The following is a 19,140-nucleotide window of genomic DNA, read 5'->3' as shown; positions in this document are numbered from 1 at the left end:
GCGGGTTCAGCGACAGCAACGTCGAATGCACTAGGAGCTGAGAACTGAGAGCGTTTTCACTTCAACTGCTACACACACACTTATCCAGTTTTGGTTGTCGTTGATGAGTGGAAATAATTCACACACAAGCTTCTCATCCTATTTGTTTGTCGGTATAAATCACTGCACAATTGAGGACTTATAGTTCATTTGAAGTAAAAATTTTCCCTAGTAATTTAATTTCGTATTCTAGTAATTTTGGAGGCTAATAATGTATGAATGTGGTGTATTTATTTTGTAAATTGAATAGAATTACTGCCTTTATTTTCCTAGAGAGCGAAGTTAGGGCGCAGTTGGCCCTCTCTTACACTTGACTCTCTATTACAAGATAACAATACAAAAAAATACAAATAATATGATAAAGAAAAAAAATATTCCAAACAATATGGAAAAACAAACAATATCTACTTCTTTAAAATATTAAAAAAATTTAAATAATTGAAAAAATGATCAAATTAAGAATGATTTTGCAATTTTCATAGTATTTTCCCCCCAAAAATATGATGTAGTTATTGATAAATAAATAATGGATGCAGAGATAACTTGGGTAAAATGACAATGTATCAATTTTAAAACAGAATGTAGAATAACTCTTTACTGTGGATTTGACTCAATTGATTTTTCATTATATTTATATTAAAATGCACTCAATTATAAGGATGTTCATGGAGAATAATCAATCACATATAAGACTAAGATAAGATGAATAGTACCTCCTCCAAGCTTTGATAATTTGAGAACACTAACAGTATTGTTGGCGCCCTAGAGGCAGTTTGGGTTTCTCTCAGCGGAAGGACCTACAAAAAGGCCAGGAGTGGAACTCACGTAGGTCACGAGTTTGTGGGTGGAGAGACCAAAGCTCACCACTGTTCAAAGGAGGGTGGCCATTTAGGCAAAACTTCTTGGGAGAGGTGAGGCTTTTGACCCTGCGAAGTTTCGGAGGGACAAGAAGAAAAAACCCAATAGACCAGAGGTGGGTGAAACTCCAGGCACAAATGTGGGCAAAGAGGCCAGGGTGGCCGGGCACCCTAGACGCAACTTGGCGACCCCTTCCTCAGCGGAAGGACCTTCAAAGAAGGCCAGGAGTGGAACTCACGTAGGTCACGAGGACCAATCAGTCTGAAGAGACTGCCAAGCATACCACACTGGATTGCGAAAAGCAACCAGGTCATGAATGGGATGTTAGTACAGGGAAAAACTCCTGGTTCTTGTAAAGGACACAGATATTGGTTTACCTAACTAACATACTACTTTGAACACAAAAAGCTTGTGTTGACGTGTGGGTTCTTTAAACGTTTGGATCCTTGAATCCGTCCCTTCAAAAAAAAAATAATAATAATAAGCCTACTACTTCATTGAATCAAATGCAATACACTTGATGCAAAAATCAACTAATCAAATCAGTTATTTGAAAAAAAACCAATTATTTTCAATGAATATCAAATATTTAAATGTGTGACCGACAGTTTAAATACTGTACGTGTAAATTAAATCATACATTTTCAGAGTTAAACCTAATGCATTCCTAGAATAGATGAGTCGGATGAATACGAATTTGAGATCTACAAGAATTGTTATAAGAGCCTGCAATTGTATTAATGAGCAGCCTATAATGTGTTACAGTTTCTATAGAGAGGGGTCAGACTCTAGACACCAATGCTTCCTGAATAAGATGAACACTGAATTGCATTTTAGTTTACTTTGTTGATAACTAATAAGTAGGAAATTTGAATACATCTTGCTATGCATTAATTTCATAACATCATGCCTGAGAAAGATTGTATGGGAAGTGGAGTGTTACTGAATGGGACGCTTCCTTCCTACCTTTGCTAGGTAGGCCTACCTTATTACATTGCCAATACGATCAGTTTCGTTCTACACTATATACGCTGTAAGTCTATTGTGTTCATCAGACCAAGGCGAACTTTTACTATGTGAAAGCAGAAAATGAAAGTAATCCTTTGTTACTAATTCTCTGCAACGTAAACATAACAAAATATCAGATCATCTACTGACAACAGACAGTTGTGCACGATGCACCTTGATAACAGCTAGGAACAATGCTCAAATGGGCTGGGAAGATCCTTGGTTATTTACTGAGTGACTTTTAATCAACTAAATTTCATCAGAGTTAGTGTTGGAAAAGATATTCTACTATTTGATAATTCTTAGAGGTAAGTACCAATTGTTGGGAGAAGAAGACTGAAAACACCCAACATAGTTTTAATCATATAGGCCTATAAGTAAATTTTAGTCAAGTTCTGAATAGGATTAGAAAATGCATTTAACATTTTTTCTATGCCCTTTAAGGCTAGTTTCACACTCATTCGGTTCGTTTCGTTTTCGGCAAATTCCGATAAGTGTGAAACGGTAATTCGGTTTGAATTCGGTACCGAATAGAAAACCGCATAGAACCGAACGCCCACTTGACTCTAATAAATTCCATCAGGTTTCAATTCGTTGCTAGCGAGAGGCTACTTTCACACACTTTCCGTTCGGTTCGTTGCTAGGGAAACAGGAAAAAACAAAGTCTTTTACACACGCTTTTTTGTTTATATTTTAACCTGATATCGTGATTATCTTTTTCAAAAATTTCCAAGTCAAAATCATATGGTCAATTCATTTCTGTTAGTTCACAGAATAGTTATTTGTGCAACTAGTGCGCAAAGTGACAGTTTGCTGCACCGAAAGAAAGGCGAGGGCGGAATGGGTTCTTGAGTGCAGCAGAGGAACTTTGCGCACGTATTTCACATTAAGTTTTTCCTACAGTTACCATTGAATATGAAAAGTGGGTAATTATGGGTAAAATTGCCTGAAATGCATCAAATGTTTTTCTGTGTAATTTTATTATTGATAAAAACCTTAATCCTAAAATCCTAAAGTCCTCGTTGTCCTTGGTTATAATATCTAATACTAATAATTTGCTCGTTGTGCTTGGTTGCACCTCTGCTCACTATAGCAGCCCAGTCACTGTTACCAACTTCATTTTGATTTTGCTGCACTGTTGCTCCATATAACCTACTAAGTATTTTGCATTGCCATGTTGCAAATCTGGAGTGCAGAAAATTTTTTCCCGTACTAGAGCGGAAATAGTATATTTCGCACCTAGGGCCGAAAATGAGATATTTCCGGCTCAAAATCGGTTTTTAAGTCCGAGGCCGTAGGCCGAGGACTAGAAAAGATTGAGAGCCGGAAATACATTTTTGCCCATGGTGCGAACGCTATTTTTTCGCCACACCAAAAAAAAACTTCCCAATATATAAGAAATTAAAAAATAAATAAAATTCAAACAGCCTATTTTGATAGTTTGAATCTTGGTTATGACAACTTTCACTGTCAATTAATTTCAATATTACTAATTAATAATTTACAATATTGACAATATTTTTATACTATTAATATTTCGAATAATTGTTTGAATTTTTATAGCTCGCGCTTTGCGCCTGGTGCAATATCTCATGGATAGATGGATGAATAGAATTTTCATTACTATTTTGAAATAATGTGATTAAAAATTAATATAATTGCATATTTCACAGTTTTGTCTCAAAATATATCTAAAAATTGATTGAAATTTAAATTACGGTAACTAATATAAAAATAGCTAATAAAAGTCGAAATTCATCGACAAAAAAAAATGTCACTGACTGAGGTTCGAACCTAGATCATGTTTGTAATTCACTGAGCTTTGAGCTTTTGAGTACACGCCTTTACACTCTTGGCCATTGCATCTCTTGATCGAATTGGCCTGTAAGTCAGGTAACGTATGTAGGCTACTATAATATAGTGTAGCCTATACCGGCAAACTTGAAGCCGGTTTGCCGGCATTTTCACAACAAAATATTGCTCTGAAAATAGTTAAATCATAGAGAAAACATTCCAAGATTCAATCTTGAGTGGGCCTAATGTTTTCTCTATATGGTTTGATATTGAAGAAAAATTATCTAAAAGTTTTAATAATGAATTACGGAAAAATTACTAGGAATATTTTAGTCAAGGCTGAGTTTCACCAGTAGGCTTACTTAAACTTTAGATCTCTGCTGTATTTTCCTATTATTATTGTTGATTGTATTGCATTAAGAAGTGGAATTCGATAATAAAAAAGAAACAATTATTACTCTACCTCACTTTTAAATATTGATACAATTATTGTACTTTGATTTCAAATTCGATTCTTCACTTTTAAAGACTTGCGATACATACCTTTCTGACAATGGACAATGTAGCCAACATTATATTGTTGAGGCTATGGAGATATATCATCGTATTCTATTGTTTGATATCAAAAACACAATAATAAATATTAAATTATGAAACAGTAATTTATAAAATATATTATTATAGACATAATACCGCGATTCACGATACATAATTATATAGATTATTACAGTCATTATGAGATTATCTCTCTATGATTTTTGTGAGATCGGACACGATCAGCTGTTATTCAAGGTCATTTTACAGCCCTAGGGCTGTAAAGTTTTACCGGCCTGGTCGGAAAACAATCACTTTCGGCCTCCATATGACGCACGTAAACCAGCTCATTACATCCAAGTGTGGCGAAAAGTGATTTTTTGCGTTCTGTAATCAGTGCAGCAATGGCCACTTTTCAACGTAACTGTAGGAAATAGTATATTTCGCACCTAGGGCCGAAAATGAGACTTTTCTGGCTCGAAATCGGTTTTCAAGTCCGAGGCCGTAGGCCGAGGACTAGAAAAGATTGAGAGCCGGAAAAACATTTTTGCCCATGGTGAGAACGTTATTTTTCGCCACACTGAAAAATAAACAATATATATATATATGAGACTAATAAGTATTCTCATTGTCTACTATAAGCACTTCCGAAAGCAAAAGTGGAAGGTCATAGCTCTAGCAAATCTGAGGTAATCTGAATGAATATTAAGAAATTGTCCAAGTATTTTTATTTTTTTATTCTGATTTGTCTAGATAACCTAAAAGATTATGTTCAATTATGTAAGAGGTTGAGTTTATACTTTTTATTCTTCCAAATGACAATAAGATGATATTATTATAAATGTTTTATTATTGAATGATAAACACAAATAATGAAAAGTTTTTGATCAGCTGGTTTATCACACTTGAAAAAGTTTTTGATCAGCTGTTTTAGCACACTTGAAATTTGGCCAATCTGATGTGATCTGAATGTCAATGGAAGTTTAGGTTAGACGTTCTATCCTTCTCTGAAAATCTAATTATTTGAATAGTTTATAATATATAACTTATCTGTATTTTATTCATTTAAATAAAATGATAGTATATTATTACAGAATACTTTATTGAATTCTAGAAGCATAAAATGATTCCGTTTATCCACCATGTTCCGTGACAAACGCTTTACTAGGAAGTTTGAGGTTAGATTCTATTATACTCTGAAAATTGAATTTGAATAGTTTATATATAATATCTCATTTGTATTTTATCCATCCAAATAAAATGATAGTATCTTATTGCAAAAACTTTATTCAATTCTAGAAGCATAAACTGATTCCGTTTCATAAACTATTTTGTAAACAAAGTTCACATCAAATCAGAATCAGCTGACTTCAAGGTTATTTTACAGCCCTAGGGCCGTAAAAATTTTACCGGCCTGGTCAGAAAACAATCACTTTCGGCCCCCATATGACGCACGTAAACCAGCTCATTACATCCAAGTGGGGCGAAAACATTTTTTCTCAATGAATAGTTTGCTGAAAACATATGAAAGATATAAATTAAAACTTAGGGAGAATTTTTATTTTTCTTTTCCACGAATATTACATGATTTCATCAATGGAGAGAAGAGATGAAGTTTTTTATACCATGTGTCAAAACAAGGAACAAATTTTCAATTTAAAAAATAATCTCTCTGAACTTCCAAAATTAACATAAAAAGAAACTATTCAAATAATTCACAATTTTTAATTAACTTTAAAATTTTGTTGTTCAAGAAATAACATCTTACAATTTAACACCAACTGTTATATTTAAATATACCAGCATGAACTGTGAAAATCGAAACACAGCTGTGTTTGAGAAGAAAATACCTAATTAGAACCGTACGAATTAAAACCTGACATGTGTGAAAGCCTCATTCGTTTTCGGTAACGAGCCGAACCGAACCGAATGAAACCGAAAGCGTGTGAAGCTAGCCTTAGCATCAGGTAAAAGTAGATGAAAATTGTAGTGGAGTTATGAATAGAATTTATTGGATCAGAGAATGCATTGCATTTGTAATCTATAGTAATTAGTTGGTGGGAATTGGAATAAAATCGAATTTAAGATTTAGATGGATAATACATTTTCCAACAAAGATATCAATACTAGTTTGATAGAGATTGCCAGTTAGAAAACTTTAAACATTATATTTCAAAATGGGCATATGCCATGCTTCAACCATTTTCTAGACGTAGGTATCCTTTTCCTTTATCATTTCATGACCATTGTAATTTTGTGACTTGTTGCTAATAGATCAAACTCATCAATTTGGAAATTGGCATTTCAACAATAACAGATGCCACTGCATCATCTAGCTGAGTTTGCAAGATAGCACTAATGATGAAGAGAGATTAAAAACCGTGTAATTCGGATGAAAATAAAAATGTCAAATGACACTTTCTAGCAGCTAGAAGATCGGTGAGCTTTTTTGTGGAGATGCAGTTAATCTTTTTCAAGATAGAAGCAGCTCTTCGAAAGATCGACGCCTAATTGCATCCTCACTCATAAAGAAATCTGCCACCGACTATAGCTACATCAACTTAAAACTGTCAGCATTCCTTATGATTAAACATTGAAGCTCCCCATTCAACCGCTGCTGACAGGATCAAGTGAATCTCACTACAGCTTGATCAAGCTGTCACCCTTTTCTCCTTGCCTTAAAGACGTTGTCTACATGTTAGAACAAAAGCCTCATAGTCAAGTGGGTCGATAGTCCCATTCAAAGCTGACAAACAAACTACAATGGAAGAATGTCACATGAGCCAATCGAAAATTCCTCCCAGACATGCCCGGCATCAAGGCAAAATGAAAATTCCAATCGATATAGTTCTATCAATATTTCTTTTTCAAAGATGTCAGTAAATTATTTACAGGAAAACATTCCTTTTTTAACATGATAATATTCTTACTTTTTATTATGAATTATTTTTCGACACACCCAAGAAATATGTAAGAAGAAACAGAAAAAATGACGAGTAATCTAAATACTGTATTTTATAATATTTGTTTTTGGGAATGATACATAACTCAAAAGTTATTGAAAGTTGTCATGAGTATTAATGAAGGAAGATAATTCAATGTTAAACCAATGTATTTCAGGAGCATGTAGGAGCAAAATGTGTATTTGTGTAATACAGTTCGTTATAATTTTGTCATAATTATATTATAGTAGTTAAGAAATAATCTATAACGTTTTTTGGACAACTCTAATTCATTTATGAAGGTTACAGCAAATAAGATAAGCTTTTCCTATCGGGAATGCTCAAACAAGTTATTCATTTTGACAAATACAAGTTTCATTATCAACAATGCAAATTTAAAAGAAAAATCAGAACGGTTCTACTTTTTGAACTGTGATTTCTGAAAGATTCAAGAATGACAGAACAATAAGAAGCCACAGTGCTATTGAAAAATTCCTCATGTCACGTTTCATTCTCTTACTCATCTTCATAATAATGAAATGCCTTGGACCATTCATTCACCTTTGGAATGGGAATGTAATTAATTGTGTCACGGAACAAAACAGCCAGGCTGGAAACATTCCAAGTGACATACTAACAAAGGTAGCTGCACAACAATGATGGAGTTATATGTCTCCAAATTCTTTGTTTTTGGAGTGATACGTCTCAGCCCAAGTTACACCCTATAGGCTACTTCTTAAACCAAAAGATAAAGAAAACGTGAATAGGTTAGTATATTGTATCAATATTTGCACGCAATAAAACAAGATTGATAAGAACTACAGTGCTTGAAAAAATTATTATGAAATTTAATAATCAATAGGCTATAACTTACGGTACTTGATGTTAACTAATTTACTTAATATTATAGCTACCGTTTCTAAAACATACGTTTCCTTACTAACGTATTAATAAACGACATCACAAAGCTAGATTTGCATGTTAAATGAAAGCCAAATATGAATAGAGAAAGAACTGTGAATTTGAAATGGAATATTTAGGCCGATTATTGATTTTCTATCAGAAGTATTTTTCAAATTCCTAGAGGCCTTTCTTTATCAACATCTTGGTTACATATGAATAGTCTACCTTGACTCATTTACAGGAAAATAGAATAAAGAGTAACAATTCAATATAGTAGGCTTCTCAAGTATACATTGGTTGAGTGACTAGACAAGGACTGTTTTATATAGAATAAAATACTTCCAACTTGATTGTAACAGGAAAAAAATATGTCCACCTATATGAGCATTAAAATTTCAAACTAACTATGGTGGAGTATCTAGTATCTAGATATTATTCTGCAACGAAATCATTCACTTCAAGTTCTAGATAGATGAGCAAAGAGGATTCATTGAATAATTGAAAAATAATTTTAGACAATGATGGAACAATTTTAGACAAGCCTAGTTTGGTGATAGAGAGTGTTCAAGGTTAAGCACCAATTATATTTGCTAAAATATTCTCTTATACAACACTTGAACATTAGTTCCGCAAACCACAAGATTCATAGAATGTATTAAGTCAGTGAGTCTCTATATAAAATAAGACAATTGGTGGCAATAAGATATTTTAAATGTTGAAATAAAATTTTAATCTGTTCTAGACTAACAAGACCGTATAGAATAAAAGCAGATTTTAAAATTTTGAATATAAAAAATGTCAAAACTTCTGTCAAAATTGATGCACAAAACAACAGGCCGTTGAGGCACTTTAAAAGTAATTTTAACCGATATTTGCAAATTTGAAGAGTTTCACAATCTACCTTCCTCTATATTGATAAAAGGATACAGTTCTTAAAATGTGATCCTACCGAGCAACAGACTGCAGCCTAAAATGCACCATGCAAGACGATCTTACATAAAGTGGAATGGAATCCATGGGACATAATAGCTTATGTTTCGCTTTCACATTCTACTGTCACAGACATAGATCAAGCAGAGCGATTAAAACATTCTTTTCAACTGGAAATTCTCAGCAAACAATTTACGTTTACTAAGTACTAACTGTAATATCGTTTACAACCCAGTTATTAAACTAGTAAAATTTAATGGGTTTATTGAAAAATGTTTATAATTTCCTATTGACATAGCTTCTCAACAAGCTCCAATTGTCCACATGATTGCATAAAAATTGCATAATTGCACAAAAGCATAATCTGTATTTTGTTCAAATTGCCAGTAGGCTATCTATATAAGAATTCAATTTCTCACAACCAAAATTATTTGAACATAAGGATGTTGTATTGCTTTATAAACTTATGTCTCATCCCATTGAAGACCTTCTTCGGCACTTCTTCTTCCGTCGATGAGAAACATGTAGTTTTTTTTAATAATTAGCTTTAGCTGATTAAAATTGCTGATAATTCCAGTTGAATAATTGCAAATGATGAACAATATCGATGGTTAAAAACTTGGAAATTGACATGAGTTTATGGAAAACGTGATTTATCACAAATAAAATTGCAGCACACAAAATTAAACAATTTCTATCACCATTCATGGAAATCTATAGGCCGAACATGATTATTGGAAAATTCGACTAAACTAAGTTTTATACAATAAACATTATTTGAAATGAATCGAAAGTTGTAATTTTCCCCACAATTTCATAGTATTCTTTCTGACAAACTGATTCGACATTTTTTCTCGACAATAACAAAAGTTTCAAATATCAGCACAGCGTAATATGATATTCATGGTTCACCGCGGAAAATAAGACTCAATTTCATAAGTGTTGAGAAACATTACAGTATATTCTTCTCATTGAATCGTCGAAAAGAAGATGAATTTTGTGAGCCAATAAGGCCTATTTTATTAACATGAACTAAACCAAAATTTAACATTTTTCAATGATGAATTGCATACTATTAAAACTTGGTCTTGCTTGATATGGTTGAAAGGATAAATAAATTTTATACATAACGTGATATTGTGAGTTATAGCTTTTTACTGCGAATTAAGGGAGAGGATTTACTACCATGGTTCTTGATTTTCAAACTGATACGATGAGGAAAAAATCACCTTACAAGTCGTCAATTAAGGTCAATTACTCCATTCATAGCCTACTGACATTTTTTAAGTTTTAAAAAATAGTACCGTATTCATCAGCCCACATGCAAATAGGCTATAGATTTCAATTGGTGAATTTTCATTTTTGTCAAATGTAGGGTTTCACCAGTTGAAAAGGTTTCAATATTCACTTCAACACAAGTTTACAAGCCGGTAAACTTATAAAAACAATCTTATTCCTGATGAAATCATTGATGGCCCTGCGAAGACCGACGCGGTAAGCGGGAGCGGACAGTCCCTACAATCCAAGTTGAGATTTGTCAGCGGGAAAATCGTTTCGGAAACTGCACTTTTCACACCGACTCGGGCACTAGCCGAAACGATAGTGTTAGTAAAAGCATAGACGAATAATGAAAAGCTCTCTTTTCTCTATGGTTCAACAAAGTCGAAAATAAATTGAAACTGTTTCCAACAACTCATAATTCTCTTTTTACAATATAAACTTAGTAAAATGATAGAAAAAGGATTATTTTATCAAGAAATAGTTATTTGAATATCTAGAGTGAAAAGTGCTGTTTTTTCTCCCTGAGGGAAAAGTTTGAGGCCCGAGGCGAAGCCGAGGGCAACAATTTTCCTGAGGGAGAAAAAACATTTTTCACTTGTGATATACACAACATTTTTCCTCCACCTACATTTTTATAAAAACTGCAAATAAAATAATTTTTAAAAACGTACGTGACCAAACAATGTGTTACAACAAAACATAAAAAGTAAACAGAAACAGCTGGCTTGTAATCACAGTTCTCCTCCGACAGCGCTATCTGTCGGCAAAAGTTGTAACAACAATGACACAGCTACAGCTATGATGAAGTTCCCGTTTCAAATTTGATGTTTAATATTAAGGAATATTCGTTGGCTGGTATTTTGAATAGCATGGAATATAAAAAATAGCTATACATTTTTAGTATAGTGATATGAAGTTTGTAATAATTTTAGCATACAGACATATATTTCATATGTTGATCAAATCTGGTTGAGGTATTGAATTTAGTTGGCTCAATGACTGGCAACTCTGAAGCAACAAATGCCTCCTCATCTGAGCTTAGACCTTCTAACCTATTACAATGTAAGTTTTTAAAATAGAGATGCTTCCCATGTTATTTAAATGGAGTCACTTTTCCTCCCTAGGGAGTTTTTCTGTTTTTTACTACCAAGAGCGAAAAAGTGGCACTTTAGTATTATGTTTCAGGGAGTAAAGTAAGTACTTTAGACAGTAGGTGAAGGAAAAATACTGTTCGCTCAAATTATAGTCTGGATATAAGATGAGATTTGGTTTTCCAGTTAATCAAATATCGGCGTTGCCAGATTGCGTAAAATTAAGATTTTATCGTGCAAGTCCATATGACTAAATACATTCAATGTGACAGCATTGCTAGCCGATGAAGCGTTGTCAGATTGAATACATACATTACAATGGGACAGTGTTGTCACATTGAGAATAAATGAGCTTGCATGAGAAAAAGTCTCAATTATTCCACAAAATCTGGCAACGGCGTTTATTAGGTTGACTGAATGCTCAAGTTTTATTCAGACTATACAAATTAAATTTTCTTACAGTAATTATATGGTGGATTAACATCACAAACATACCTCATCATATGAAGAGCGAGAACAAAAAAATAGATTCTTCTGTACTTAAAAACACTATTCTCTATTTGAGGCACTTAATCACATATACATTAGAATTTTACAATTGTGTTTTAATTTTCTTCACACACACAATATCTGATGTAATGATGCTACAATTTTCCCTGTAAGCTATAAACACTGATCTGACGTTCGTTAAGCTCTTCATTAGCGTTTTTGCAAATTTCCCCAGCTGCCTACTGACGAGAAGCATTGCGCAGATTGTTCGTCTTCTCGAATTTGCTCCATTTCAGCTTCATTCACTAACTGTGCAATTTTCAATTTTATCCCTGCCTGTCTGGCACGAGAAAAAGTTTTTATTGTTTTTGAATAACTCAACATCAAATGGTCTGTTGAATCGAAATTGACTTGACTTTCATTCTCGAGTGATTGAGCCACGTTTTCAATATTTCTGCTGATGGATGTAGGGGAATGAACCAGTTTTTTTCTCTTGGAAGGAGGTTCGGAGGAAGGACCAGGGCTGTCCATTTCCAGCAACTCACATTCAAGCACATGGCCCAAGTAGGATTCATCTCTGTCGTCAGATACTTTGGTCTTTTCTGCTCCAAGGTAAGGTTTGAACTTTTCCATCTGAGTAGCCCAAGTCCATGTTTTGTAATTCTTTTTTGCTTGTTCAATGGTAGGTTTGGTAGCCTTCAGATACTTCACATATGTGTCCCGTAGATTTCTCCATTTTTTCTTCAACTCGTCACCTAGAAATAGAACACGTTTTTAATAATACATTTATTTTAGCTACCAAAAGACTAGTTTACTGATAATTCTTCAACACAAGACAGTAGTGCTGGAAAATACTTATATTCATTTATGATTATAATTGGTCATCATCTTTCAGATGGAGTGATCCGTGGTCTAGTGGATAGAGTGCTTGCGTAGCAGCACAGAGATCCCGGGTTCAAACCCTCTCAATACCAAACGTTTTTTTAACCAGATCACTCCCGTGTTATCGGATGGGCACGTTAAACTGTCGGTCCCGGCTGAAGTATGACAGTCGTAAGGCCCATTGACGGCTTAAATTATATATTCAGGCGGTGGGACCTTCCCGCAAGGGACTCCCCACCAACAAAAGCCATACGAATTTACTTTTTTATCTTTCAGATATTCTAAGGCAAATGGAATCAGTATATTAAGGTACATTACCAAATGTCTGTATATTACCAATGTCTGTGTGAGTGTTTCAGGGTTCAACCACAGAATATTTGCCCATAATAACCCATTGGACATACGAGTTTGGAATGTGTATGATTCTTGAGGTTTGTAATGCCACAATACAAAGGTTGTAATTACTTCCCTGAAACCACACAGGGAATTTAAGCACAGTCGGCAAAGGACTTATGCAAACAATGGAGCTTCCCAAATTGTGTGGTAGGTTAATCATGTCACTAATAAGATACCATGAATCATGCGCCTGGTACTCCCGTTGGAAGGGTGACCGTTTGAGCCAGCTCCTCTGATCATGAGTTGTAAAATCCCGGTGGTTCGGAACCCAGCTGAAACTGTAGGTCCACTCATCTCTCATCATCATCATCTGTCTCATTACCCACGCTCAAGCCTAGAGCTCATGTGAGGATCACCCTCAGCAAAAAAAAAACTTCCCTCTCTTTGGCACTCTACCCTATACTCGTGTTATAACTTTTATAACTTTATTGCTATACTTTTATTATAAATAGATTTGATTAAACCTGGAATTAGCTTACTACTAAAATATTTCATTGAAACTTACCTGGAGCATCAAGTGTCTTGCCAATGTCCTCCCAAATCTTATCCCTCTTCCATACGTTTTTATAGTCCTTGTGGTTGATGTCGTACAACAGCGGAAATGTATAAATGACTTCCAAAAAAAGTTCAGTGCTTGACGGGCTCGTCATGGTTGAATCGTGAGAATTGCAAATTATATTTTCTAGTTAGCCGCAAAATAAGGTGCGCGAAGTCCGCTCCCGCATCGTGCCCGTTTCCCGCAGTCAGTTAGCAGTGAATAACGTCCCGTCAGGGCACTTATCACATACCGCTCCCGTTTACCGCAAGGCTCATCATAGGATAATCAATTTTGATAACCCATAAACACTAATCTAACGCCTCATTTCACATTTTACTACTGTTGATTGACAAAAAATCTAGCCTACAGTAGCCTATTCAGTCTTAATACAAAAAAAACGACCTCACAAGTAAACAATAAGTCAAAGTTCACTTATTTTATAACCTAAAAATTGATCCTACAATATACATGGAGTAATCTTCATTTGACATGTCAACCTAATATACTTGGAAAGAAAATATATATTGTTAGAAATATGGCGATACAGAGTCTCAATAAATTATAAACTCCAAAGAATGTCAACCTTATATAGGCCAACTACAAACTATTGTAGAATAGTTGACAGTCCCTTTAACAGTTCCTGAATTTGAATAGACACCTCACAAAAACATGTTTATTTCACTATGTTCTAAACCTTCAAAGCACTAAGTTAGTCGTAGTGAGAAATAAAAAGGGAATAGACTTTTAAAGGATTAAAACTAATGAGAATATGGGCGACTATAATAAATAGTACAGGCAAGTGGAAATGAAAGGAAACACAGCAGACGACGCATCAACCCATCAACAGCTGCGATGCGATGCGAACGCCATGCCACAAAGCAACTGGCATTTTAATACGAGGGGGACGGATAGGGGGATACGGGACTGTCCTGCTCAATCGAAGTGACTTGAGTTTGCGCAGAGCACTAGTGTGATTAGTCGCGCAGTTCCGACAACCACACCACTCTAAAATACCGGTGCGAATCGTGTGCGGGAGCGGGGACATTTATTTCTAGGCCGTCCCGACAATTTCTAAGCTCTAAGCGGGAAAATTTTAAAATTAACGATCGTCCCGCGTGCTGTGACGGACATGACTAGTCAGTGTCCAGGCGCATCCAGGGGGGGGGGAATATGGGGATCTATCCCCCCCGAAATGAATCCTAAATTTTTTGTGGCTGGATCAGCCAAAAAAATGAGTATATAATGCCATATTTTTGCTATATTGTAACTAAGTGAGTCGATAAATATATAAGGGATGAGAGAATAACACTGCAATAGCAATGATAATTAATTATTAATAATTATAAGCTATTTTCTTATAGACAGTGAGTTGTCTAGTCTCTAGTGTGTACTGTCTAGATAGCAGGGGTTAGAGGAACTACAGATACCACTTCAAAATTAGTTTTTTTACCATCTATTATTTAAAAAAAAATTAATACCGGTATGGCTTATATTGTTATAGTTGATTATAGTTTATCCAGTTTAATGCATATCCTTAAACAAACCTCCAGCTTTGCTGCAGCTTCTTCTAGAGAGTACCCCCCATCCCCCCAAAATTTCACAGTTATGATAAACGGGCGTAGTTTTCGTGGAAAGGTGGGACACTTCCTAATAATATTAAAAAAATTTTATCGCCCACCCAAAAAATGTGATTTTGAGCACTTGAGTAGAAATCATGAAAATTTGAACAAGTTGTTAATCAAGTTAAAACCAAGCCTTTAATTTAAAGTTGACTGGAAAATTTATTGAAGCATTCTAGCTTGTTATCTAATAATGAGTAGGCTTTCTGCAAAATCACTATTTTTTAAAACAATTGAATCTTTGAATGGCTATTAAAATTCTACTCCATTCCATTATTTTTATTTAATCAAAAACTCATAGATTATGACATTTTCAAGGGGAAATCGAAATAATAAATGGCCTACTGGAACACCAAGTAAACTTGAATGGAAAATTTGTTTTCATGTGATATGGCATAAAAACGCACCAACTGGAACCCCCGGACCCCCCTTTTGTTAACTGAAAATCATCGGTGATGCTAATCGCAGTGATGTGCAGCTGTGAACAATGTTTTACTTCAATAACACATTCAAACCTGTATACAGTACAGTATTCAAGTAGAATATCTTACTTTTGCTTAGCCTATCCTTCTCTTTGTTTGACATTTGAAGTTTGAAAAAAATGAATGACATTCATTTAGGGAAGTGAACCTAACTTTGAAATTATTTGAAACTTTAAGTAATGCCTGGCAGTATTTGAGACAACATTATAGCTGTATTGATCCAGATATAGTGTTGTGTGGAAATGACAATACCAAGTTTTGAAATAAAGGGTCGATTGAAAGGTATAATATTACAAACTTCAGAAAACCAGTCAAGAGAAAAACTGAAGAGTACTGAAGTCTAGACTTGACCTAGACTATTATCTGGTGAGTCATGCTTTCACAATAGGAGTTGATGTAACAATCGCTGAAGTTATCTAGGCATTGAGGACAAAAATAAATTTTAATGAAGGAATCTGTAGACGCCGAACCGTGAAATCGATGAGCTATTTCCGTTTCCATTATTATCTCTTTTTCCAGACTCAATACCATCTAGAAACTCAAAGCGAATTCACTCTGTACTAGGAACAGATTTGAAAACGAGATTTATAAAAGTCGGAAAAGCTATTTGGCTACTCTGAAGACTCTCAATGTGAATTTTAGCCTAAGAGCTGGGATAATTTCCTTAAACACATAATCTTATCTATAACATAGCCTTCCGACTTGAGAGACTGATCAGTCCAATCAATGCTTTCCACATGTAAAGCTATAATAAAATTCTAAGATTCAGACTACTGTTAGTAAATAAAAACTTTGATATAGTCACAGTTTTTTTTTTTTTTTTAAGATTACGTCCTAAAGACTCCAGTCATGGAGTATAAGACAAGTCATGTTATTACATAATAATTCTAACACTAAGTAGTTCAACCTAGTTTAGGTTTGAAAGGAATTCTTGTACACTATAAAAAGCTCTATCAACTAAATATTTTTTAATTTGTTTTTTGAAAATCTTCAAATCATCGTTACTTTTCAAGATTTGAGGTAGCTTGTTATAAAATTTCCTACCAATATAATCTGGTTTTTGTTCAAATAACCTACTATTGTGACCCATTATATGATAATCTGCTCTGTTTCGCGTATTATACTCATGAACATCTGAATTCTGGATCACACCACTCGTTTTCACATGCATTACAACTTCATATACATACAAAGATGGCACAGTTAATAGACCAAGCTTTTTAAATAAAGGCCTACAAGAGTCTAACCTATTCACTTTCTCTATACATCTGAGTGCCTTCTTTTGAATCTTAAACACCCTGTCCATATTTTGTTGAGATGAATTACCCCATACTAAAATAGCATACCTAATATGAGATAGTATAAGTCCATGGTAAGCAGTTAACAGTAGTTTTTTATCATTCAGCCTAGCAAGCTGCCGCAGGACAAATACCCCAGATGATATCTTATTACATATCCTCTCAATGTAAGGATGCCATGTTAATTTCCTGTCCAATAAAATTCCCAAGAATGCTACTTTCTCTTCTTGGTCTAATTCATTTTCCTCTACAAACACATTTATTTCTCTATCCTCTACTGAATTATATTTACTTTTGAATTGTAGGAATTGACATTTCTTACTATTTATTGTTAATTGCCTTTGCTTCAAGAATTGGAAAATTGACTGTACTCCAGTAAAAGCATTTATTTCTAGACTATCTAATAAATAATTGTTAAAGATAAGCGATGTGTCATCAGCAAACAACAGAGCTCTGTGATCTTTTAACTCTTTTGGTAATTGGTTCACATACAACAGAAACAGTAAGGGACCCAGAATTGAGCCTTGAGGTACTCCAGCCTGGACCTCCAGTTTTTGAGATTTAATTTTACTATTTCATTCCCATCCACCTTGGTAAGCTCAACACACTGGTTTCTACCTATGAGATATGATTCAAACCATTTTAGTTCTATACCATTCACACCTACAGTTTTTAGTATTTCCAATAATATTCTATGGTTCACACAATCAAAAGCTTTGGATAAATCAAGAAATATTGCGGCTGCCTTCTCACCTGAATCTATTATATCTATTAGTCTTTCAACAAGGGATACTATTGCAGTCTTAGTAGATTTCCCTTTCTGGAACCCATGCTGTTCATCACATATGAAATTAATTTCTTCCAGGTGCATCAATAGCCTATTTAAAACTACTCTTTCAAAAATTTTACTTATTACATTTAAAATACTAATGGGTCTATAATTTTCAACTCTTTCAGAATCACCGCTCTTGAAAATTGGCAAAATTTTTCCTTGTTTCAGATCATCAGGGAAAATACCCTGCTCTAGTGAAGTATTAAGGAGATGCAATAAAGGGTCCAGTAATTCATTTTCACATTCTTTTAAAATTTTGCTTGAGACCCCATCCAATCCTACTGTTTTTTTGTTATTCAATTTTTTTATTATTCTTGACAACTCATCTCTTGATAATGGATGAAATTTAAATACCTTTTCAATTGGCTCAGCATTTAATGTAGTTGTATTATAAGTATTAGTGTTCAGTGACTTTTGGAGATTATATGCAACCTGTTGATAATACTTATTGAAAAAGTTACAAATGTCTATACTATCATCCATATGATTTCCATGTTCATCGATTATCCTAGGGACATTAGTAACTGTATCTTTTTGAGCTGCTCTCCTATTTCTATTAATTACCTCCCAAACAGCAGAGTTAAAATTGGTACTAGTTGTTAATATTTCAGCTGTTTTCTTACACTTAGCTTTCCTCACTTCTTTTGCATAGTTTTTCTTTAGACATTTGTATTTGACTTCACTCGGAACATCCCTCACTAATTTAAATTCCTCATAAGCTTCCCTAACAATATTTCTTTGAGTAAGAATATCTTCAGTTATCCATTCATCTACTTTGTTTAATTTACTTTTTACTTTGACTTTTTTTATTGGACAGCATACACTAATGTGAAATCTTAGAGTATCAATGAATTGCTTATATTTGTAATTTAGGTTACAACTGTTATAAACACTACTCCAATTTTCTTGAAGCAGTTCCTGCTTCAAACAATTTATATTTCCTAGCTCATATTGCTGAATTTCTTTCACAAAAGTTTTTTTTCTGCTTGGATTCTGGCCCTGCAACTTAACATCTAAAATTTGATAGTTATGATCTGATAGATCTGAGCTACCTAACCTGACATTACAACCTTCTATATTTGTGAGGATATTATCAATAATTGTCTGTGAAGTTCGAGTTACTCTTGTATATTCGTGGACCTTAATTCTAAATTATTCATATTAATAATATCTCTAATATCCTCTGTCATTTTATCCTGCCTGGCAAAATCGGTATTGAAATCT

The 19,140-nt window shown here is 34.1% G+C and overlaps 2 protein-coding genes across 24 annotated transcripts in view; both read right to left on the bottom strand.

Annotated features, from left to right (window-relative positions):
• LOC111057546 overlaps nt 1-19,140 on the bottom strand; it is a 116,497-nt gene that overhangs the window by 17,125 nt on the left and 80,232 nt on the right. The window lies entirely within an intron of this gene.
• Nucleotides 11,913-15,466, bottom strand: LOC111051191. Its single transcript, XM_022337637.2, has 2 exons — nt 13,653-15,466; nt 11,913-12,624 (listed from the first exon to the last, which is right to left on the bottom strand). The coding sequence occupies exons 1-2, from the start codon at nt 13,795-13,797 to the stop codon at nt 12,080-12,082; spliced, it is 690 nt and encodes a 229-aa protein (XP_022193329.1). The 5' UTR covers nt 13,798-15,466; the 3' UTR covers nt 11,913-12,079.

This window comes from Nilaparvata lugens, chromosome 2 (genome assembly GCF_014356525.2).
Source record: "Nilaparvata lugens isolate BPH chromosome 2, ASM1435652v1, whole genome shotgun sequence".
In the NCBI taxonomy this organism is placed as follows: Eukaryota; Metazoa; Arthropoda; class Insecta; order Hemiptera; family Delphacidae; genus Nilaparvata; species Nilaparvata lugens.
The sequence above is the reverse complement of the archived record's forward strand: the minus strand, read 5'-3'. Positions and strand labels throughout refer to the sequence as shown.